A 22,042-nucleotide genomic window follows, 5' to 3' on the forward strand; every position below is an offset into this window, starting at 1 on the left:
TCAACGTGACATTAATCAGAACCAGGATGACGCCAAAAGTGGGCGCGGTGAAATCATACCTCGACAGCTAGCTTCCTGCAGTTGCAAAGGACTCTATTCGAAGTGTCTTCTCTCGTCGTCTGGCAAAGACAGACGACACAGTGTTGTTTTTTTCTTTTATGGCAACAAGGTATACACATTTGCTTCACGCTTCTCAATGACTACATCTGTTCCGCGTGGATTGTTGAGAGAGCAGCAGCTTCTTGACTGTATTTGTTATTTTTATTATTTAGTACTATATTATTAATGACCTTGAATTATGTTACGCTTCTTGCTCATGTGAGGTTGATTTTGGGTTAAATGCAGCATATTAATTGATAGATTTGTGACGCTTGTGGCGTCACCGTTTACGCTCAGTCGAGGCATTTCAATTCGATGTTGTTGATGTCATGGTAGAATTGCATCACATTTTAAAATTGCATATTTTGTAGTGTGAATCCTTAAAACAAGATGGAAAAATTAACCTTCAGAGAGCAACAATTACTCAAGGTGCAAGGGAATATGTACAAACATCTGAGTTTACTTTTGTTGTGCATGCAGTTCGAAATATTTATTGAGCAGTGTAATTAATCTTTTTGGTCATTTTTATGTCACGCATTAATTTATATTAAGACACTTCCAGGTTTCGGCTTCCCACTCAAAGTTTGTGAGTTTGAAAACAGATTGAAAGCTTACGATCCCACGTCTTAAATCAGCATAGATGAGTTTCCTTGAAAGCCTCTTACATGGATCCTTTTTGGTTTGCTTGCTGCGGCCACGTCCACTCTGTTCCACCAGTGCAATGCAAAAGTTTTAGATAAAGGTTTAGTTTTCACGTTTGTCTCTCTGGTTAGTTTTAGTGTTATCTTTGCACCTGAACTAAAGTGTGTGCGTTTTTTTTTTTCAGGAACTGACTAGAAATGCCACTCAAACAGTGACAAAAGCTTGGTGACAATTTTGCCTCCATTTTTCTCATGAGTGTGCAGACATGCACATCCTCAGACTCGCATACATAATCATGGCCAGGGTCAGTATGTTCAGATCCCTCCAGTTTTTGCTGATCCTGGCGTGTGTCCTTGCTGTGATGACATTCTACTACTTTGGCTCAGAGAATCAGAACTTCTCCAGCACAACCAAGAGGATCAAGCTGTCTCAAGCAAGCCGCAGCACCAACAGAAATGATGCAGACCTGACCGTAGATACCAGATTCTCTGAGCTTCCTCGATCCAAGGAGAAGAAAATTGTAGAGAACAATGGTTTTCAATCAAGAATGAATGGTGATGAGACTTCGGCCCAACGCTACAGTGTTCTTATGATGTTCACCAAAGTGGAAAAAAGCCAACGCCTCCAGGACAAGTTCAGGGTAGCCATGTTGTCTATGGTCAAGTATGCACAGTTCTTGGAAGGAGAGATGTTGGTGCTTCATTTTGTGAGTGATCCGGTCAGCAAAGTACTGGGAGAGAAGATGCTTCAAGAATTCTTTAAAAATGTTACATTCAACTATGAGGTTGGTATACAAATATTTGCATTGCCTCCTATGTTGTTTACCAATATCAAATAAATGTATGTTTGCATTAGATTGCATTCACGTACAGTGGTATCCTGAGATACACATACAGTGGTATCCTGAGATACACATTTGTTTTATGACACTGCATGTGCATAACTTAAATAAGTCACATTTCATTGAAATAAATGGGAAGGCCATTAATCCCTATCCCCGCATGATCCTAAATAACACATTTTTGCAATGTTTTATAATAGCAAGATAGGCATTCTGCGATGTTGTACTGACACAAATAAATAGAATGCCAAAGACTTTAACAGTCTGCATCAGACTTCAGCAGCTTTCATATGTAACACCACTGCTGTGCTGATGACAGCCAGATCTATTTCTCTCTCGAAAAGTTAACTTGTACCAATTGGCCTCCCTTCATGCATTTTTAGCTTTTTTTTCTTCATTTGAGTGCCGATAATGGTGAAGTTCTTTTTAATTGGCTATGTGTCACGACTGATACTCATTTTATTACCACACTTCTCCAGAACTAAATCAATAATCCATGCATGCTATTTGACCATCATGTCACTAAAGTCCAATGCTGTTTTATTTAGTCAAGAAATATTACTGGAATAAATCCTACTCTACCAGCCGAACAAATAATCTATAAAATGTTCTGTATTTTATCCCATTAGGACTACTGTACGTCCATAAAATATGAAATATTGAGGCGATTGTTTTGATATTTTTTAGATTGATTTGTGTATATGAGACTCACATACGATTTTTCTCTATGGTGAAATGTGTATTGCGAGAGAAAAACTGTATAATACCCATAACATTCAAAATATCGCCACAGTTGCCTTCATATTTTCATACGTTGACCAACTTCAATGTCTGAAAGGGTGGAGATGTGCGTGTGAATTTTGGTGGCAATTGGTCGTAGCTTTCAAATATTTTACTTTATAAATATAATAATATAAATATAATATAATATAAATATTATACTTTAAGCGCTTTTTTCCCCACACACATTAAGCATTTGAACTTATCGCACAGCTTCCTGTTTTTTGGGGGCAAAAATTCTTCAGCCGTTGCACAAGTGTTTTCATGCTGTTCATAACCTCATCAGTATCATCTCAAGTGAGTCAGGTAATAATTTTGATTGTATAATATTTAGGTATTATTTTTGTATTCCTTTTTTATATGACAGGGTTTTAATTCCAGAAACAGGAAAATCCGAAATTGTTCTCCCCCTTTTTGTTTACCATTGTTTATCTTGTTCCAATATTTATTTTATTTCAAGTGCTTTGGCGTTGATACCATTTTGCACTAGGGGGCAGTGCTGGCTAGATAATGTATTTGTTTCAGTACAACATCACAGAATGCCTATCTTGCTCTAGATAACACCAGACGTGATCTTGGAGGGATCACAAACTTGCGTTACAGCTTAGGAACAAGGACTCGCTCTCTCACATGGTGGCATCACCCCAGTCCACTAAAAATGGTTAAAAAAAGAAAGCAGCCACCATGCAATATTCTTGGGAAGGACAAATGTTAATTGACTACTTTCTGATATTAAAACGGAAGTACCCTTGAGCGAGTGCACAAAAGCAAATGTGATATTTTAAGCATTTGTTTAAATACTCTTCAGATTTAAGTAAACAGCAGCTGATATAAAGGGGCTGCACATTAAGATAACAATGTTTGAACAACTTGGTTTTTGTTCCCTTTTAAACTCTTGTAAGATTTAAAAAAATGACACTTCACACTTTTTCCATGTGTTCCTAAATTTGGTCTTTTCTTGACTATTCAGTCCATTCTTTTATTTGAATGTTCATTAAACGGCAGACATAACATTTGTATTTTTATTTATTTTTTGCTTTGTCATGGTAATTAGCAGCACTGTTTTATTTTCCACACAGGTGTTGTTCCATGATGTGGACGCCTTTACCCACAAGCTGTTCCCGATTGTGGAAGCCTTGCAGAAGCACTTCAGTGCAGGATCTTGGGCTTATTTCAGTGATGCCATCTTCTTCCTCTCTGTTGCCATGCACCGCATCTTGCCTCACAGTAAGTGCAATAGCCAGCCACCTTTTGCACTAAAGAAAGTGATTCAGAATCAGAAAAGATGTATTCGTCCCACAATGGGAAAATTTGCAGTCCACAGCAGCAAGTTGCAAAGGGATGGGGTGGAGGGGGATAGAGAACAAGATATAAGCATAGCAAAATAAAAATGATTGAGGAATATTTTAGTTAAATTCAGAATCACTTGACCAATACTCTGATACCAGCGCGCCCAACAAAACCATTCTTGGGCACTCATGATCTGTACATTTGAGAACAAGTATGATTGTTCATGTTGTCATTGTTAGTGTTAGCTGTTAGTGTGACTGACTGCCAACATTTTGGCCGCTTGCTTGTAATAATTGATAGCAACTGAGTGAATGTCTTTTATATTCATTCATTCATTTTCGGATGTGCTTCATCCTCACGGTGATCGCGGGGGGTGCTGCAGCCTATCTTTGGGCAGGGGACACTGAACCGGTTGCCAGCCAGTCGCTGGGCACACATAGACAAACAATAATTCACTCCCACACTCACACCTAGGAATAATTTGGAGTGTTTATGAAGCCTGCCATGCAAGTTTTGTGGAATGTTGGAGGAAAAAACCCACACAGGCCTGGGAAGAACATGCATACTCCACACAGAGAGGCCGGAGCGGGACTTTGTAATGTGAAGCTGGTGTGCTAACCAGTCGACTGCCGGACCTCCAGTATTATTTTAGAATTGAATGTGTTTATTTCTTTGAATCGTATTGATTGGGCTAGGCTCTCCTCTGCGTAAGGCTGGCACAGTAACTGAAGTCAAAGTCAAAAGTCAAGTCAAAGTCAGCTTTATTGTCAAATATGCATGACATACAGCACAGATGAAATTACTGTCCTTTCGGACCCAGCATGCAAGGCAGTTATAATGACTTTAACAAACATAATAAACATGAAAACGCCAATTTGCCGGGAGAGTGGAGCCGCTGCGTGTTCACGCGCCGCCATCTTGGGAAAAACAAAAATAACAAATATGACAACACAAAGACAGAGTCATCCATTCTTCAGGACTTGCTGTACCCTCTTTGTGATGACATGAGGCAGTTCTAGATGAAAGAGGAAAGGATCAAAGCATACATGTCAGCAGTGGATCAGGGACGTCATGGTGGAATTTATACGTCTACTACAAGCTAAATGTTGAAAGCAAACACGAAGCTGTAGCATCCATTGACAAAAAGACATTGTCTCACATCTCCTGTCCCACATGAATCCACATAAATTCCAAGCCGCGACAGTTCCACATAGGCATCGGCGCTCTGCGCTGACGCTGCTTTCTTCTTATCGCGGGCTCCTCAAGTCATGCATCCATCCAACCGCTGACTGTCCAAAAGCACCGACCTTTCCGCTGAACAAAGAGGGGCTGTGAAGATGCTGCCCATTACAGGCGCAAAAAAGCACAATGGCCCCAGAGCTGTCCAGCGATGACAGTTTAATGGCTCCGACATTCCTCCCATTCAAAAACAGTACTGGCATTTTCATTTGGCCGAAAGGCGCAACCGCTCAGCACAGTCTCCTTTTTGATGATTGTCGTGGCCAAAAATGTGCCCTGAGATCCCTGGGGAGTCAAGAAGTCAAGATTTGGTCTTTTGCCCATGTTGTTACCTGCACAGGAGTTGGTTGATTGCTGCCAATTACCTGTGCCTTTTGGCAATAAATGTCAATGAATCTCTCGATGGCAACATGCCATCCACATTACCTTCTGAATGTTTTTTGAATGGTTCATCTGGGGCACAGGTGTCAAAGTTGAGGCCAAATCTGGCCCCAAACATCATTTTATTCGGCCCGCGGAACCAAATCAAGTATGTCGAGTGCCGTGATGTTTACGAAAGTTTGAACCGAATTTTCGAATTGTCATATTTAAACCGCAATAAGTCATTTATCTTGGCTTCCGATTTGGAAACTAGTTATTCATTAATTTGTTGTGTGTTCTGTATGTAATATGTGGAAGAGATGAAGCATTCTAATGGTTTCCCCAAATTCGTAATGGCCCTCGAGAGGAAACTGTTACTACATTGTGGCCCGCAGCAAAATATGAGTTTGACACCCCTTATCTGAGGTGTTCTCATTGCATTGAAATATGAAATATAAGGTTTGCTACGTATGGGTTCAATGTGTTACCATTGTTTAACATCTGTCATAAAAGAAATTATGTTTGTGTTAGAGGCGCTAGTCGATGTTACCTAGCACTCATAAAATTGAAAGACGTGGACCTATAATGCTAAACACAAAGGGAAATTGATGTCCACACAGAGAAGAGTGCATTGTTGGAGTCTTGCAAATGGCTGATTTTCGATGGGATTCAGATTCAGAATACCTGGGACGAATAAAGGTATTCTGATTCTGAATCCCATCGAAAATCAGTCAATATTCATCAGGCAGACTTTGTTCCGCGGTGAGCCCATAACATTGTGACCCATGTATGACTTTTAGAGAAAATGCGGCAGTTACAAATTGCTAAAAATTGGAAACGGGAAAATATCAATATCAAAGTTATTGCTAGTTGCCATGAGTTTAATGTTGACAATGGGAATTTGTCATGATTAATGCCTAGGTTGCAGGGAAACACTTTCTCCTTGCATTCATCCCCTCCGGAGATATCAACATGCAAGGGCTTGTTACACTCAGTAGTGTTCTTGATTTTCCATTTTGGGATAATTTACTCTTTTGGGACAAGATCACATTGACATTACTCATCATTTCCTTCGATAGCTCAGTTGGTAGAGTGGAGGACTGTAGTGGCCACACGGAAATCCTTAGGTCGCTGGTTCAAACTCGGCTCTAAGGAACATTTTTCAAATGTCCTCAATGAGGACATTTGCCATATATTGATCGTGTTAAAGTCTAACACCATGTACAGACAATTTAAAGTGTTCATTTTAACCTATCGTGCATGTTTTTTTGGAATAAGTAGGCAAATCAGAGCTCAGGGCTGTGTATCAATATCTTGGGGGGAAATAAAACGAACAAAAGGGGCATATTGTAATGTCATACAATAAAGACAAAAAATATTATTTAATTGGCCCCATGATGATTTGAGTGAAACATATCTTTGATGTGCCATAAATCCAATTTGGGATACAAGTATGAAAGTGACTGCATGTGATGTGTTTCTGGAAAATGGCGCCCATTCAGGATTGACCATAACAGAAAACAATGCCCTATAGTAAATAGGCTTTAAGTGCTCACATCAGGGGGGATATTAGGACCTAATGAGATTGACCCACATTCTTTCTGAAAAAAAACTGTGCTTAGATAACAGTGTGCCCTTTGTTTTGTGGACAATTTAGGTGTTACTGCATGGTGTTATCTTCTCTGACCAGAGCCTTTAGCACCCTCCGTGCTTTTTTAATCATGTTATTCATCCAATAACACATCAACGTTCACAGAGCAAATTATACAACACAAGAAAAGCAAAGACTCATTTGTTTTTATTTGTTATTGTTTCATGGTCTCTCTTTAAAAGAAATAAAAGCCTGTGCTTTGGTTGTTTCTTTGTTGTTGTTTTTTTGTCATTGTTATGTAAATTACACCATATCGTCTGAAGATTACCAGCAGGCTACATCTGTACTTGAAAAAAAATTCATTCATTCTCTAAACCACTTATGCTCGCAATGCAATTTTGAGCCTGACTCAGTTTGTAACTGTACATGCTGTGTTATTACGGTTGACAACTGCGATGGATAAGTGGATGCCATGCCAGTTCGTGTTTATTTTCAGCGCAATGTCAGCCTGGATTGTTCCATTTGTTCTGTACGTTTTGTATGACGGATGCCAAGTAAAACTCTTAAAATAAAAAAAGAATGGTTTAGTCCTACTTTTGGCCATTTGTTCCAAATCCAATATCAATGCTACGTTATCACAGTGTTATAACAAGTGTATACCTGCTTCCTGTTCAATTCATATTAGTTAGTGCAAGCCAACAGAACCAATCACGAATCAGAATCAGAAAACATCTCACAATGGGGAAATTTGCACAGCATGTCTTTGTTTAAAGAGCACATAATGGCATTGTGGTGTGTAGCTAGCTTCTTTTTGGGGAGCAAAGAAAACAGTAATGGCTGTGGTTACGTTATGCATTCAGTAGATGGAGCTACGCAAAAGTGAATACAATACAACACAATACCACTTTATACATATTGAGCTTTCACGATTAATATAGCTGTAACCAAGCTCTTGAAAGAAAATTTAAACATCCTGGAAATCAAAATGTTGATCCACATGTAAGGCGCGTGGTTAGGTGTGCTTTATAGTGCGGAAAACACATTATATAAACGGACTGACTGTTATTCATATACGTACCTGGCTGTTTTTCTCTGATTGACTGGCACTGTGCATTTAAGTTTACATCTCATTGGTCACAGTAAGATAAAGTCATATACGTAGTTCCAACTTTAATTTACTGCACATCTTTGCGATAAATTAACATTACACATGCAGTTATTGCGATGACGATGAGCTACAACCACATTGTACAGTAAGTTTTAAATACTTTTTATCCATTATTTACAAAATGGACGATGTTCCTAAAACTATATGTCCTAATTGTGATTTTTATCAGAACAATAACCCTGATCTGTCAATGACACAATTACTGATTAATTCCCGTTTCGTTACCATGTCAACTTAAAAAAAAAAAAAAAAAAACACGGGAAATTGAAACAATGACCAGATCAAACTTGAATATCCTGGATACACTTTTCTTCCCAAACAAGTTATTGTGTTCATCACTCAGCACCTCTGTGCTTGTAATCAGTCGATGTGCATTTTTCTATGCCTGCCTAACCTTTTATTGATCCATACATTTTCATAGAATTTCCTCTTTGCAGACGTTGGTTATGAGTTCTGATGACTGCTTTATGTAACATGTTCAACTCCCCCCACATTGGCTTTTATTTCCTGAATGATTTGCTTGTTTACACAGCTGCTCCCCAGTCAACGACATTGAGATTATTTTTTTCCTTCTTTCAGATTTGACACGCATTGTGCAGCTTGACATCGATCTGAAATACAGGACCAACATCAGAGATCTCTTCCATGAATTTGACCGCTTTCCACCAGGAGCGGTACTCGGCATTGTCAGGGAGATGCAGCCAGTGTACAGGTAGCACACAATGTTTCACGAACATTCTCAACATAGTGGCACCTGGTGCTTTGTAATGCCTCACAGGTATGGGAAGCTGGGTACATCCTAGACGGGTGACTCGCCAAATGAGGCTCATAAAGATGAGCATCCCTTCACCTTTCAGGACAATTTACCGTAGGTCCCCCAACCTCAGAGACTACAACAGGCGGATGTGCGAACCTGGTTGTGGATAACATTGAATTAAGGAACTATCTTTTTTTTTTATATTAGCTTGCATGACTCTGGGCGCAAGGTTTGCTGGAAGAATAATTTAATTGAGGTTGGTGGCTTCCTCTGTGAACTTCAAGCGTTTCCTTAATCACACACACAATCATACACACACAGACACATGCAATGCTGTATCACAATTGTTTTTTTATTCTGTCATCGATATGGCTCCTTTCATTTACCCCATTCAACTGGTCCAAATCCAATTTTTTTTTCTCACCTCAAGTAGCATCAAGTTTTGTGGACAAGATTCCCATCATTTTCTATATTGCAAACTTTCAAAAATGGATGTCGTTTTTATCCATAAGATGACCGGCTCATGTGGAAAGGTATGCTTATTCAGCATATATTATTTTGAGACCTGGGTTTATCATTGTCACGGCACTCGAGGCTTGAGGGCAGGGCTCGAGTGACGAAAGGAAAGCGGGGAGGTTGGATCCAAAATACACGGCGAGACAGATACTCGTGAACAAAAAGTCTTTACTGAGGCACGCATGCAAAAATAACAGCAGGGAGAGGTAAGTGAGAGATCGGTGACGGCAGACCTGACGGCATGGAAGTAGTAATGGAGGCTTTCAGAATACTCCGACAAAGACGGTATTGCGCGATCGGTAAATATAGTCAGAAGGCACAATCAAGGGAATGACAACCAGCTGTGGGAACCCAAGTGCGTGATGATGGGAGGGGCCGTCTCCATGGAGCAGCGGAGGAGGTGACAGGAGGGGCGGGGCGCGCCCCGGGCGGCGACGAGATGTAGCAGTGCCCCCCCCCTCAACGGACGCCTTTTGGCGGCCCACCCGGTTTGGAAGGGAGAGCCGCATGGAACGCCCGGATGAGAGACGGGTCGAGGATCCAGGCATGTGGCACCCACTGTCGTTCCTCCGGTCCATAGCCCTCCCAGTCGACCAGGTACTGCACTCCTCTGCCCATGCGCCTGGAGTCCAGTATCTCCCGCACGGTGTAGACCGGTCCGTCGGCCAACATGGGGATTGGATCGTCCTGTTGACCCCCGGGTGACAGGCTATCTTGGAGGTGTGCCCCCAGACGAGCACCTCCGTGCGAAGAGGGGGGGGACGAACAGGCGATCCTTAGGGCAGCCCCTGGGGATGGGGGTCGTCCCCTGGGCTTGCTGAACCTTTCTCTCAACCTCCCACCTCAGGGCACCCAGGATGCGCTGGGCCGGCAGGATGTTGGTGCTGGTCTCTTCCCTTTCTGCCGGCTCATGGATGCGGGATAGGGCATCGGGCTTGGTGTTCTGTGACCCTGGGCAGTAGGTGAGAGAAAAGTTAAAACGGGTGAGGAAGAGTGACCATCGGGCCTGACGTGAGTTTAGTCTCTTGGCCGACCGGATGGCCGCCAGGTTCTTATGGTCGGTGTAGACGGTGAAGGGGTGTTTCGCTCCCTCAAGCCAGTGTCTCCATTCCAGCAGGGCCAGGACGACCGCCAGCAGTTCCCGGTTGCCGACGTCATAGTTGGCCTCGGCGGGGCTGAGCCGGCGGGAGAAGAAGGCGCATGGGCGTAGCTTCTGGTCCGTGGGAGAGCGCTGGGACAGGACGGCCCCTACTCCAGACTCGGATGCGTCAACCTCGACCGTGAACGGGAGATGCGGGTCGGGATGACGCAGAACAGGGGGGTTGGTGAAGGCCAGACGGAGGCGGTTGAATGCCCCCTCAGCGTCGGGCGTCCACCTGAAGGGAATCTTGGAGGACGTGAGGTTAGTGAGGGGGAGTGCCTTCTGACTATACCCGCGAATGAAGCGGCGGTAGAAGTTGGCAAACCCCAAAAACCGCTGGAGCGGTTTTCGCGTCTTCGGGATTGGCCATTCCACCACCGCTTTAGTCTTAGTGGGGTCGGCCCTGAGCTGCCTCTGCTCCACAACAAACCCTAGGAAGGACAGAGAGCGGACATGGAACTCGCACTTCTCTGCCTTCACATAGAGCCGGTTTTGCAGGAGCCGCACCAGGACCCGTCGGACGTGTTGCCGGTGCTCCTCTGCGGAACGAGAAAAAATGAGAATATCGTCAAGATAAACAAAAACAAAAACATTGAGGAAGTCCCTGAGCACATCATTGATTAAATTCTGGAAGACGGCGGGCGCGTTCGTGAGTCAGAACGGCATCACCAGATACTCAAAATGTCCTAATGGTGTTTTAAATGCGTTTTTCCATTCATCCCCCTCCCGGATGCGGACCAAATGGTACGCACTGTGGAGGTCTAATTTGGAAAAAATGGTAGCTGATTGAAGGGGCGTGAAGGCTGAGTCCATGAGGGGGAGGGGGTATTTGTTCCGGATGGTGATGTCGTTCAGACTCCGGTAGTCGACACACGGACGCAGGGTTCCGTCCTTCTTGTCAATAAAGAAGAACCCTGCGCCCAGCGGAGACCGTGACGGCCGGATGAGTCCCGCCGGAGGGAGGTGTCTATGTAAGTGCTCAGGGCTTCCCGTTCCGGTTGTGAGATGTGGAAAAGTCTGGAGTCCGGTAATGGAGCCCCCGGCTGCATGTCTATAGCACAGTCATACGGTCGGTGAGGCGGCAGGGATTGGGCGTGGTCTTTGCTGAACACCTCCCGCAGGTTGTGGTAGCAATGTGGCACGCCCTTGAGGCAGATGGCCTCTGGCGGGCCACCGCGGGAGGGGTCTCGCCCTGCCGTAGCCGACCGCAGGCAGTTGGCGTAGCAGTAGGGGCTCCAGCCCTGAATGGTGGGCCCCTCCCAGGAGATGGATGGGTCGTGGGTATTGAGCCAGGGGAGACCCAATACCAACGGCGCATTCCAGGAGGGCATAACTAAAAATTGGCGGTGTTCGACGTGATTCCCCGCTACCCGGAGTTTTAGCGGGGCAGTGAGGTGGGTGACTCGGGCTAACAGTCTGCCGTTTAGGTCGACGATCTCCTTTGGGGGGTGGAGATCGATCAGCTGGCAGCCCAACGAGTCCGCCAGCTGGGGATCAATGATGCACCCGTCGGCCCCCGAGTCCACAAGGGCCCGCACGGTTTGGGAGCTGGACGGGCCGATTAGTTCGCCGTCCAGCTCCAACCGTGTAACGGGGGTCGTGGCTTTGACCTCCAGAGGTCGCTGTGGTCGCCGATTCGACGGGGACTTGCGGGGACCTGAGGTCTTTGGCTGGGGGCCTTGGGTGCGGCGAGCCCCGGGGATAGTGCGGTCGTTCCCTCCCCCTATGATCATGGGTTCGGGGGATTCCTCCAGGCGCCGCACGCGCTCGCTGCCGGGTGTGGGAGATCTGGACCGGCTTCGGGGCCATCAGGGCCGGCGGTGATCCAGGCCGGTGACTATGGCGACCAGGTCGTCGAAGGTGGTGCCAGCGTCGCGGGTAGCCAACTCGTCCTTGAGATCGGCGTTCAATCCGCGACGAAACACCCCCCTCAGCGCTCGGTCGCCGTAGCCGCTGCCAGCGGCCCGGATGCGGAAGCCGACGGAGTATTCCGCGGCTGAACGGGCCCCTTGGACGCAGTCCAGTAGTCTCCCCTCAGCTTCGGACTCCGTCACCGGATGATGGAAAACCCGGCGTAACTCGGCGACGAAGTCCGGGTACGAGGTGCGCAGCTTCGGTCGGGACTCTCGGATGTCCAGCACCCATTTCTCGGCTTCTCCCGTGAGCAGGCTGGTGATGAAGGCTACCTTCGCCTCATCGCTAACGCAGGCGTATGGATGTTGATCAAACACGAGCGTGCACTGCATTAAAAACTGAGCGCAGCGCCCGGTTTCGCCTGCGTAGCGTGAGGGGAGCGGTAGTTGAAGAGCGTGCCTACTCACGGGCGGGGAAGACTTGTTTGTGAGGGCGGAAATGCGTGCCTCAGCCGCCTCGAAGCGTTGAGCCAGCATGGTGGTAATTTGGCTGACTTCCGCGATGGCACGGGCCAGCTGGCTCGAACGCTCCGCTTGCACGGTCAGGGCGGCGAGGAATCTGTCTTCGCCGGCGGGATCCATGGGTGGTCGGAGTATTATGTCACGGCACTCGAGGCTTGAGGGCAGGGCTCGAGTGACGAAAGGAAAGCGGGGAGGTTGGATCCAAAATACACGGCGAGACAGATACTCGTGAACAAAAAGTCTTTACTGAGGCACGCATGCAAAAATAACAGCAGGGAGAGGTAAGTGAGAGATCGGTGACGGCAGACCTGACGGCATGGAAGTAGTAATGGTGGCTTTCAGAATACTCCGACAAAGACGGTATTGCGCGATCGGTAAATATAGTCAGAAGGCACAATCAAGGGAATGACAACCAGCTGTGGGAACCCAGGTGCGTGATGATGGGAGGGGCCGTCTCCATGGAGCAGCGGAGGAGGTGACAGGAGGGGCGGGGCGCGCCCCGGGCGGCGACGAGATGTGACAATCATAACAGTCATTTATTTTGTTTATCTATTTACTAGCTGCACAAGAGTGACGTTTTCCGTTTTCGGTTACTACATGTGTGTTTTGAACTCATTCACTGCCATATGATGTGCAAAAAAGTGTCCACTACAGTGCCAGAGTTTTTGCCATATTCACTAAAATTGCAAGACCAACAGAATATTAAGTTTTAGGACTACATTACATTTAATACAGCGTTAGAAACGTTAGTCTCTCGTCTTTCATCAGAAAAAGAGTTAATTCTTAAGTTATCAGGGTCTGGAGGTACCTGAGCTTGAAATGGGTGCAGCTGTACAAAATATGATACAATACATCCTGTACATATTGACTTACAGTGAGACCTCAACTTACAAACACCTTATCTTACAAACCTTTCGTCTTACAAACGTCAATTTTATGAAAATTAAACCTTACAATAAGCACTAATTTCATAATACACACCCACCTCGGCTGGCGGAGTGATCTTCGGTGGAAGCACACGACCGAACAGCACCAGAGGTTAAGTTACCAACAGTCCTTATCAGAATCAGAATAAGAATCAGAATCACCTTTATTGCCAAGTATGTCGAACACACAAGGAATTTGTTTCCGGTCGAACACGCTACACTAGTATCATGAGCAAAAAATTGCAAAGAGGCACTATACAATTCCATTTGGGCTACTGTTCAAAGAGTTAATGGAAGGTGACTCTCCTTCCATAAGCCATCAACGACCATCAAAAAGGTAAATAAAACTTTATTTTACAGCACAGTTTATCTCTTTAATTACAGTCCTCATGTAATGCGCCTCTCTTTCCAAACAGCAATTCCCTTTGACCTTCGACCTCCACCACCATTCCATCAAGCCATAAATGACCACCACAAATGTACATAAAGTGACTTTATGATACAATGCAGTGTATTTATTTCTCTTTTTATACATAGAATAAGGTATGTTGTGTGTAGTTTTAAGGCTTATTTAGTTGAAAAGTATATTTTATGGAAAGCCGGGAACGGATTATTCCCATTTTAATGGTTTCCTATGGGATTTTTTTTTTGAGATACACACTTTTCGCCTTACACACTCTGTCTGGGAATCAATTAAGTTCATAAGTTGAGGTCTCACTGTATATAGTACTTTAACAGCTGATGCTGGAACAAAGTGTTAACATGGAAAAAAGTCACATTCTGCCCCGTCGTGGAAGGGAAAAACATTACCAGAGGTCTGACCAGCGCTTTATCGGCACCCTAGCAAGAAAAACCAAAACCTGAAAAAATTTGGGGATGGCGCTCAATGTCACACTCTTCAATTCCCAAATAAATTCGTGAATCACAGCGACCAAGTTAATGGCATTGGTATTTGTCAAATTAATGTATCTGCTGGCAAAAGAGGGTTTCTCTTTTTTTTGGGGGGGGGGGGGGGGAACCGTTCTTCAGGTGTTTGCTCATCAATGCCCACTGTCCTACTGGCGTGATGCCGGTCTGCTCTTTTATTCTCAGGAGATTACTGAGAAGTTGGCACAGAAACACCTCTAATCACTAAAGGCTTTTGTTGCCGCACTGATTCATGTTTGCCCTCTGTTTCTTTGTTCCCTTTCTGGAGTAAATTAACAATATGCTCACTGCTCGAACCTGACCAATCAAGGATTACAAATGAAAAAAAGAAGTGTCCATCTATTAATATCTTTAGTATGTTTTGACTTGTTGCATTTCTGTCCTATTGCTCACATGAAAGAGTAAATTGCTGACTCGTGACTGCGGAAATACGATCTAGTCGTCAAGACTCGGGTCATGTGCATTTAGTGGAGTATTTTTTTCTGACTTATTTAAAATTTCTGGGCATCACAGGCTGTCAAAATTGACGTCGCTGTGACAATGCGCTTTCGTGTGCAAGTTAGCATATGGGGAGCACGGTATGATTATGTGAAGTCAGGTCACCTGGAAAGTTACTATTGCAGTTGTTTATTTGGAGCAAACACATGGCTTGCTCATTTCTGGTGTCCTGTTGTGACTAGACCCTTTCAACTTAACCTAGAAGAAGAAGCTATTTCACAAAGAGCAAAACTTTGTGGTCCATACTTGATAACCACGTCCCATCAGGTGAATACTACTCCTGCAAGTAAAGTTTCTGAAGGAAATTAAAATGTGTGCAGTACGTCGTCCACGTCACTGGTAGGATATTACATTTCTGCCTGCATTCGATCCGCATAAGCAACGTTATACAAAACATTACATAACTACACCTTGATCCTTTCGAGTTTGGCATTGATCGGGAGCTAAATCCAGTCTTCGGCTTTGTCTGGAAGAGTTTAACTTGCATTTCGATTGAAACAACAAATCCCGTTCACCCATAGTGGTTTTCTGAAGGGTTTTTGAGCCCATGTGGCCCCATCCTCAAAACACTGATCCTAGATCACTGGCCTTCATTGTAGAATTTCGGTATTTCCAGAGTCATATTTTGATGATGTTATGGACTGTAGATGATAAAATTGTGATGGTCTTTACAATTGCAGGTTGAGAAACTGGATTCAAATTTTGTTCACATTTATTCACATAGATTTTTTTTCACAAAGTGGTCGACCTTGCCCCTATCCTTGCTTACGAACAACTGAGCCTGTCTGAGTTGCCCCTTTGGTACTGAATCATGACACTCACCTATTTGCAATGAACAGGTGCTGTTTTTTAGCATTCTTTTGTTGTCCCAGTTTTGTCGGTTCATGTTACAGACATCAAATATGAAATGTTTGAACATTAATTTTCTTGTCTTTGTAGTCTTTTGAGTTGAGTACAGGTTGTAAAAGGTTTGAAATACAGCCAAGCATTGAATGTGTACTGGCGAGCTATAGTGTGCATCCTCTCCTCTGGAGAACTTTCCTGTTTTCAACAGTGAGCTCCCACTCCTATTGGGTGCTAATGGACAGAATATTATTCAGGACAATGCTTCCTCTTGCTATTCAGACCACATCCTGCCACTGAGAAGTTCAATAGTTGTGTGTGTATGTGCGTGTTGCGGGAGCGGGAGGAGGGCTGCATGTCTTTGCACCACAGCTGCAGTTAACTTGTTTTAAAAGCCCAAGAGATGAGGCCCGTTTATGTAAGTGTCATGGATACAAGTTACAAGCAGAGCAGAGCGAACTTTAGGAGGCTACGTGCTAATTTATCACAAAACGTGGTCAGTTGACCATGCCGTTATATAAGCTCCAGCCAGTAAATACAGTAAGAACAACTTGACGTTGTTCACACACAAGACCACTCAATACTCATCCAGTGGTGCCTTTAAGATGCAAGTTTAATTTTTCTGTGATGAAGCCCGTCACTTAAAACACTCCTCAAATCATATTTTTCTATGAAAATGAATCAATGTGCGTCTAGAATGCATGTTAAAGAGAGAAAGATTGCAAGGACAAGAGCAGGACAGAAAGTGACAGAAACTGAAGGTTCAAAACCTAGAAAGGGCAAACAACCCGAGTGGAAAGTACATTATATCTATCCAGATATCTACACTTCATTTCATGAATGACTTTCTTCAAACCCATGGTTTATGTTGCTAAAATGTAAGAGAAGAGCAAGGGGGGGTGTTTTGAAGGTGATAAGAGTGCTTTATGAAAATACAACATACTGTACATTAATCCAGTTCAATATTAATCCAAAGTTCACATTTTACTTCGTGTTTACATTTTCCAGTTCCGTAATTTCCATTGTTGCTATCCAGTAGTTTGTTTTAGAAACTGTCCAAGTACAAAAACAAAATTTTTATTTGAATGAGAATGGCTGAAATAAATGGTCATCCATCTCTTCTTTGTACCGCTTATCCTGAAGAATCTTTTTTTTAACACTTGCATTCTTTTTGTGCATCCATCCATTATCTGATCCGCTTATCGTCACGGAGGTCGCAGGCATGCTGGAGCCATCCCCGGCTGCCTTGGTGCAGTCGGTGGAGAACACCCTGAACTGGTTGCTAGTCAATCGCAACAGTAACAAAAATTATGAAGTATTGTGAACGGGGCAAAAGAAAAATTAACTGTATCGACTACACTTCCAAAATCAAAGCTTATCTTATAAACAATTTCTTCTTGAAAAGTCAAAATGTATTCATTTCCTCTGACATGAAATATTAAAATTGGTATTACGATCTCAACTAAGGTTAAACTGTGATAAAATGGTCTATGCCTTTCTGACAATAAAGCAGACTTTTAAAAGTGCACAATGTACAACAAGGTACCCATATTAACCAATGTTAGTCATGGTATGTCGTCAGAGAAGGCTGTTGAGCAGGCATGCTCCTCGAGCACTTCTGGACCTGCAAACTTCCTATTTTTTTACCTATTGTGTTGTTTGTTCAGCAAATGGAAGAACAGCAGAATTGCTACTGGGTTTTAAGAATGTGCTCAAACAAACATTTTTAGTTAACAGGTCATTAAAAATGGCTGAATCATAATTTCATTGACAAATGAGTCACCACCATTCCACTGCTTATAACAACCATGAAGCATTCCTTGTTTATTGATGTTTTCACATTAACAATGCAAATATATACATGTAGTACTTGGTGCTTTTTCAATTGGCAAGATACTTTTACACTGTCTGGCAAGTTGGGCAACTAAAATTAGATATCAGCAAACTGTACATTTCCGTCAACTGTTATTGGTTTGATACAGTTGTGAAGGTTCAATTCAGACAGGACTTATTGTCCGCCCCAGATGAATTAATTTCACCGCATATGTCAGTACGGAAGTATAGGTAGTGTGTATGTATGCATGCGCCACTAAGAGGCCATTGGGTGCACAGCAGAAACAATGTCTTGATTCATTTTCTGATTGTTCTTATAAATTGCTGGTTCATTACATTTGACTTTTAGAACTTGAAGTAAATTATCTTATTTCGTATTCCTGATTTCAATATTGGTGGCTCGGTGGATGATTGGTTAGTGCAGAGGTGCAGGTTTCGATTTCGGCTCCAATGTTCCTGTGTAGAGTATGCATGTTCTACCCGTTCCTGTATGGGTTTTGTCCTGGTAGTCCCATTTCCTCTCATATTCCCAGATCATGCATGTCAGGTTAACAGAATACTCTAAATTGTCCCTTGGTGTGTTTGTGATTAGAAATGGTAGTTTGTCTCTATGTGCCCTGCGATTGGCTGTCAATCGTTTCAGGCTTCCTCACACTTGCTGGCCAAAGATATTTGCTTATTGTATTTTTAATTGTGTTTTCTTCAAAGATATTTCTTTATAAAATGAGAACAGGATATTTAGACTGCAACAAGTGCCTCTCATTTTAACCAAAAGCATTGGGCAAGCATATGAAATTTCCCATGTTGGGAGCGCTTGCTGTGCTTTGGAAAACAATTTCCATACCAGTTATACTCATACTGGAACTCTTCTGTTGGGATAGTCCTTACAAATGTTGTCCATGAGAACACCAAATTTGAAGCCACGGGCAAGATGACTGTTGCATTAGAATCATACTGACATTTGTCAGCTGACATCTCCGTTTCACACGCAGACACACATTCTGGCAGTATCGCAAGGAAAACCCTCAAACCAGAGTTGGTGATCCTCCGCCTGAGGGTTTCCCCGGCTTCAACAGTGGTGTGATGTTACTGGACCTCGACGCAATGAGGGCCTCCACCCTCTACAACCAACTGCTGGATACGAGAAATGTGACCAAGCTGGCTGACAAGTACAGCCTCAGGGGCCACCTCGGGGACCAGGACTTCTTTACCATGATCAGTATGGAGCACCCAGAACTGTTTTACTCATTGGCCTGTGGTTGGAATCGACAGCTGTGTACTTGGTGGAGAGACCACGGCTACAGAGATGTCTTTGACTTGTATTATCGGTGTGATGGACCCATTTATATCTACCACGGGAATTGTAACAGCCCCATACCAGATCATTAATGCCAGATCCAGAAAATGCAGTGTTGTTTGATTACACTTAAGATGCCGTCCTGCGTTCCTCACAAAATACCAGTGGATTTTTTGGAACAGACTCACTTTCTCTTTGCTGGTCGATGGGCTGCTGAGACCTTTACCAATTTGGACCATTGCCTCTGTCGACCACACAGGAAAACTACACTACAAATCGCATTTCGTTAATACAGTAAAGTCTCGTTATATCGATATCGGATATATCGATAGTCCCGGTTATATCGATACTATTTCTATGCACGCACGGAGAAAATTACATGCAAGCAGGGTCGGATATATCGATAGTCCCGGTTATATCGATATTTTTTCGGACTCCCTTGAATATCGATATAACGAGACTTTACTGTACTTGAATGCTGTATTTATGTCCAGTTGTTTCTTTTTTTGTCTGTATTTTTTTTGTCTTCATTTTACAGAGAAATATGAACTGTCCCTCCTATGTCTTCAAAAATACTGACCCAATTTTGATCAATCTCTCACATTCAAATAAATATCAACACTCAATATTCATCACCCAAGTGTTTAGTGTGTTGACTGCATGTGCTTGAAGTCATTCAACCAAACACTCTTGAAAAGAAACATTTCAAATAAATTCAATAAGTTTTGATTACACTTATGCGGATTTGTGCTTATTGTAAGCATCAGTTCATTTCATCTTCATGATGATTTAAAGTGATGGATCTGTATGCTCTTTTACACTGGAAATGTTTATTCCCCTCTGTAGTAGGGTAGGTTCGTACGGGAGTATAACATCTACAACACACGCTCTGATCAAGAGCTAGAAAGTTATTTCATTTTTGTCAGCTTTTCCTGACATTGAACCTGCTCATTTGAATCAAGTGTCTTGCAACAGCGAGACTTGGAAAACATGCAGGAAGGCTGCATTCCAGGACCTGAGTTTGACAACCCTCATTTGGAAGGTACAAACGATGTATGTACGTTTGTTCATTTGCAACCTTTGTTTCTCATTCTAAAAAATAATTGGACCTCTTTCTGTCACAAACAAGAGCTGACCTATTTCTGTCACTCACTTAGAATAACGACAGTAAGGATCTTGGATGTTTGATGTGGTGGTCTTTAGAATCTATGAACTTGAGCTCCATGAAGGACAATGAGAGGAAATTGTATTTGTCCTTGGCTTTATAAGATTGTTTTCATTGCAGCATTGGCATAGTTTGACCATTATGGTGCAACGGATTTGAGATTGAAAAAGTGAACGCAAAGTCTGATGAGTTATTAAACAAACCTTTTACAATGAATCCACTCAAAAGCAAAATAAAAACCAGCACCTAAACACCTCATAAAATAATTCTTTCTATGAAGTTAATTTGAATGCTCTTCCTGTGGGATTGCCGCTTCTACGTCAACATTTAGAAAACACTCCTAGCACCGACTCCGTCGGAACACGGAGATGTTTACACGCCGTTACCTCATCTCATCAGTTTTCATGTCAAAAATAACGGTCAAGTTTGAAGTGTATCACAATTTTCTGTCAGCCAGTCAGAAATTGTCACTTCCTTTGTCAGCCAGGCCATCCCCATGACATCTCCAGCCTTCAAGAACTCGGAGTGGATCTCATTCACGTTCCCTTCCACCGAGGAGCATTTTAACCAATTCAGTGACCGCAACCCCAATGATGGGACAGACCTCCTCAGAGCACCCAGTCTGTCTTTGCTTCTTCATGATAAGGCATGTTGGTGGAATTGAGGAGGTCTTCAAAATATTCTCCCTACAAAATGAACGGGCCACCAGTTGACATCAGCAGCATTCACCTCCCACTCTAGCCAGTGCTGATGATGCCTGATGGATGTAGGCCCAGACACCAGCTACTCTCTATTGAAGCATCTACTGCAGGCCCTGCTCCATATTGAAGCATCTACTGCCGGCCCTGCTCCAGAGGGGTACACAAGTGGACCCCATTCGGGTAAGTGAAAAGTTCAAAAAAATGTCTATCATCATATATCACGAACTGGACGTGAGAAGGCTCTTCAAGCAGCAGAAGATCAAGAAAGCTGTGGGACCTGACAGAGTGTCCCCCTCCTGCCTGAAAGTCTGCGCTGACCTGCTGGCTCTTGTCTTCACACGAATCTTCAACATATCCCTGGAGCAGTGTGAAGTCCCATCCTGCTTCAAACAGTCTACTATCGTCCCAGTTCCAAAGAAACCAGCACCCTCGGGATTGAACGACTACAGACCTGTTGCTCTGACGTCTGTGGTCATGAAGTCCTTTGAACGCTTCGTGCTGAACCACCTAAAGAACATCACCGGACCTCTGCTAGATCCTCTTCAGTTTGCTTACCGGGCAAACAGGTCTGTGGAGGGTGCAGTCAACATCGGACTGCACCACATCCTCGACCACCTCGACAACACAGGAACCTACGCAAGGATCCTGTTTGTGGACTACAGCTCTGCGTTCAATACCATCATCCCAGAACTCCTCATCCCCAAACTTCTCCAGCTTGGAGTGTCCCCTACGATCTGCCAGTGGGTCCTCAGCTTCCTGACAGGACGGACACAACAAGTCAGACTGGGGAAAATATCATCCTCAACACGAACCACTAGCACTGGAGCCCCACAGGGATGCGTCCTCTCTCCATTGCTCTTCTCTCTCTACACGAACGACTGCACCTCAACGCACCCAGCTGTCAAATTCATAAAATTCGCAGACAACACCACGGTCATCGGTCTCATCAAAGACGGCGACGAGTCTGCGTACCGACAACAAGTGGAGCAGCTAGAGCTCTGGTGCAGCCGTCACAACCTGGAGCTGAACACGCTAAAGACAGTAGAGATGATC

The 22,042-nt window shown here is 43.8% G+C and overlaps 1 protein-coding gene, 1 long non-coding RNA gene and 1 other non-coding gene across 4 annotated transcripts in view; 2 read left to right on the forward strand and 1 right to left on the reverse strand.

Annotated features, from left to right (window-relative positions):
* The first annotated feature begins 47 nt into the window (after window positions 1–47).
* xxylt1 (xyloside xylosyltransferase 1) overlaps window positions 48–22,042 on the forward strand; it is a 72,607-nt gene continuing 50,612 nt past the window's right edge. Inside the window, exons 1-5 of one of the 2 annotated variants that reach the window (XM_088999868.1) lie at window positions 48–169; window positions 926–1,525; window positions 3,442–3,589; window positions 8,590–8,722; window positions 18,819–19,774. In XM_088999868.1, the coding sequence (XP_088855994.1) occupies window positions 1,007–1,525; window positions 3,442–3,589; window positions 8,590–8,722; window positions 18,819–19,215 (1,197 nt within the window). In that variant the 5' untranslated portion in view covers window positions 48–169; window positions 926–1,006 and the 3' untranslated portion in view covers window positions 19,216–19,774. Of the gene's footprint in view, window positions 170–925; window positions 1,526–3,441; window positions 3,590–8,589; window positions 8,723–18,818; window positions 19,775–22,042 lie in introns of those variants that run through there. The other variant, XM_088999869.1, reaches the window with a different exon arrangement.
* LOC148895781 (uncharacterized) overlaps window positions 3,562–22,042 on the reverse strand; it is a 31,021-nt gene continuing 12,540 nt past the window's right edge. The window contains exon 3 of the long non-coding RNA XR_016115469.1: window positions 3,562–3,618. This is a non-coding gene — a long non-coding RNA (uncharacterized LOC148895781). The remainder of the gene's footprint in view (window positions 3,619–22,042) is intronic.
* trnay-gua (transfer RNA tyrosine (anticodon GUA)) lies at window positions 6,321–6,406 on the forward strand. Its single transcript is given in 2 exon segments — window positions 6,321–6,357; window positions 6,371–6,406. It is a non-coding gene; the product is annotated as a tRNA-Tyr (tRNA).

The sequence above is a fragment of the Hippocampus bargibanti genome, linkage group LG07, assembly GCF_051943395.1.
Source record: "Hippocampus bargibanti isolate YZ-2025 linkage group LG07, ASM5194339v1, whole genome shotgun sequence".
Lineage (NCBI taxonomy): Eukaryota > Metazoa > Chordata > Actinopteri > Syngnathiformes > Syngnathidae > Hippocampus > Hippocampus bargibanti.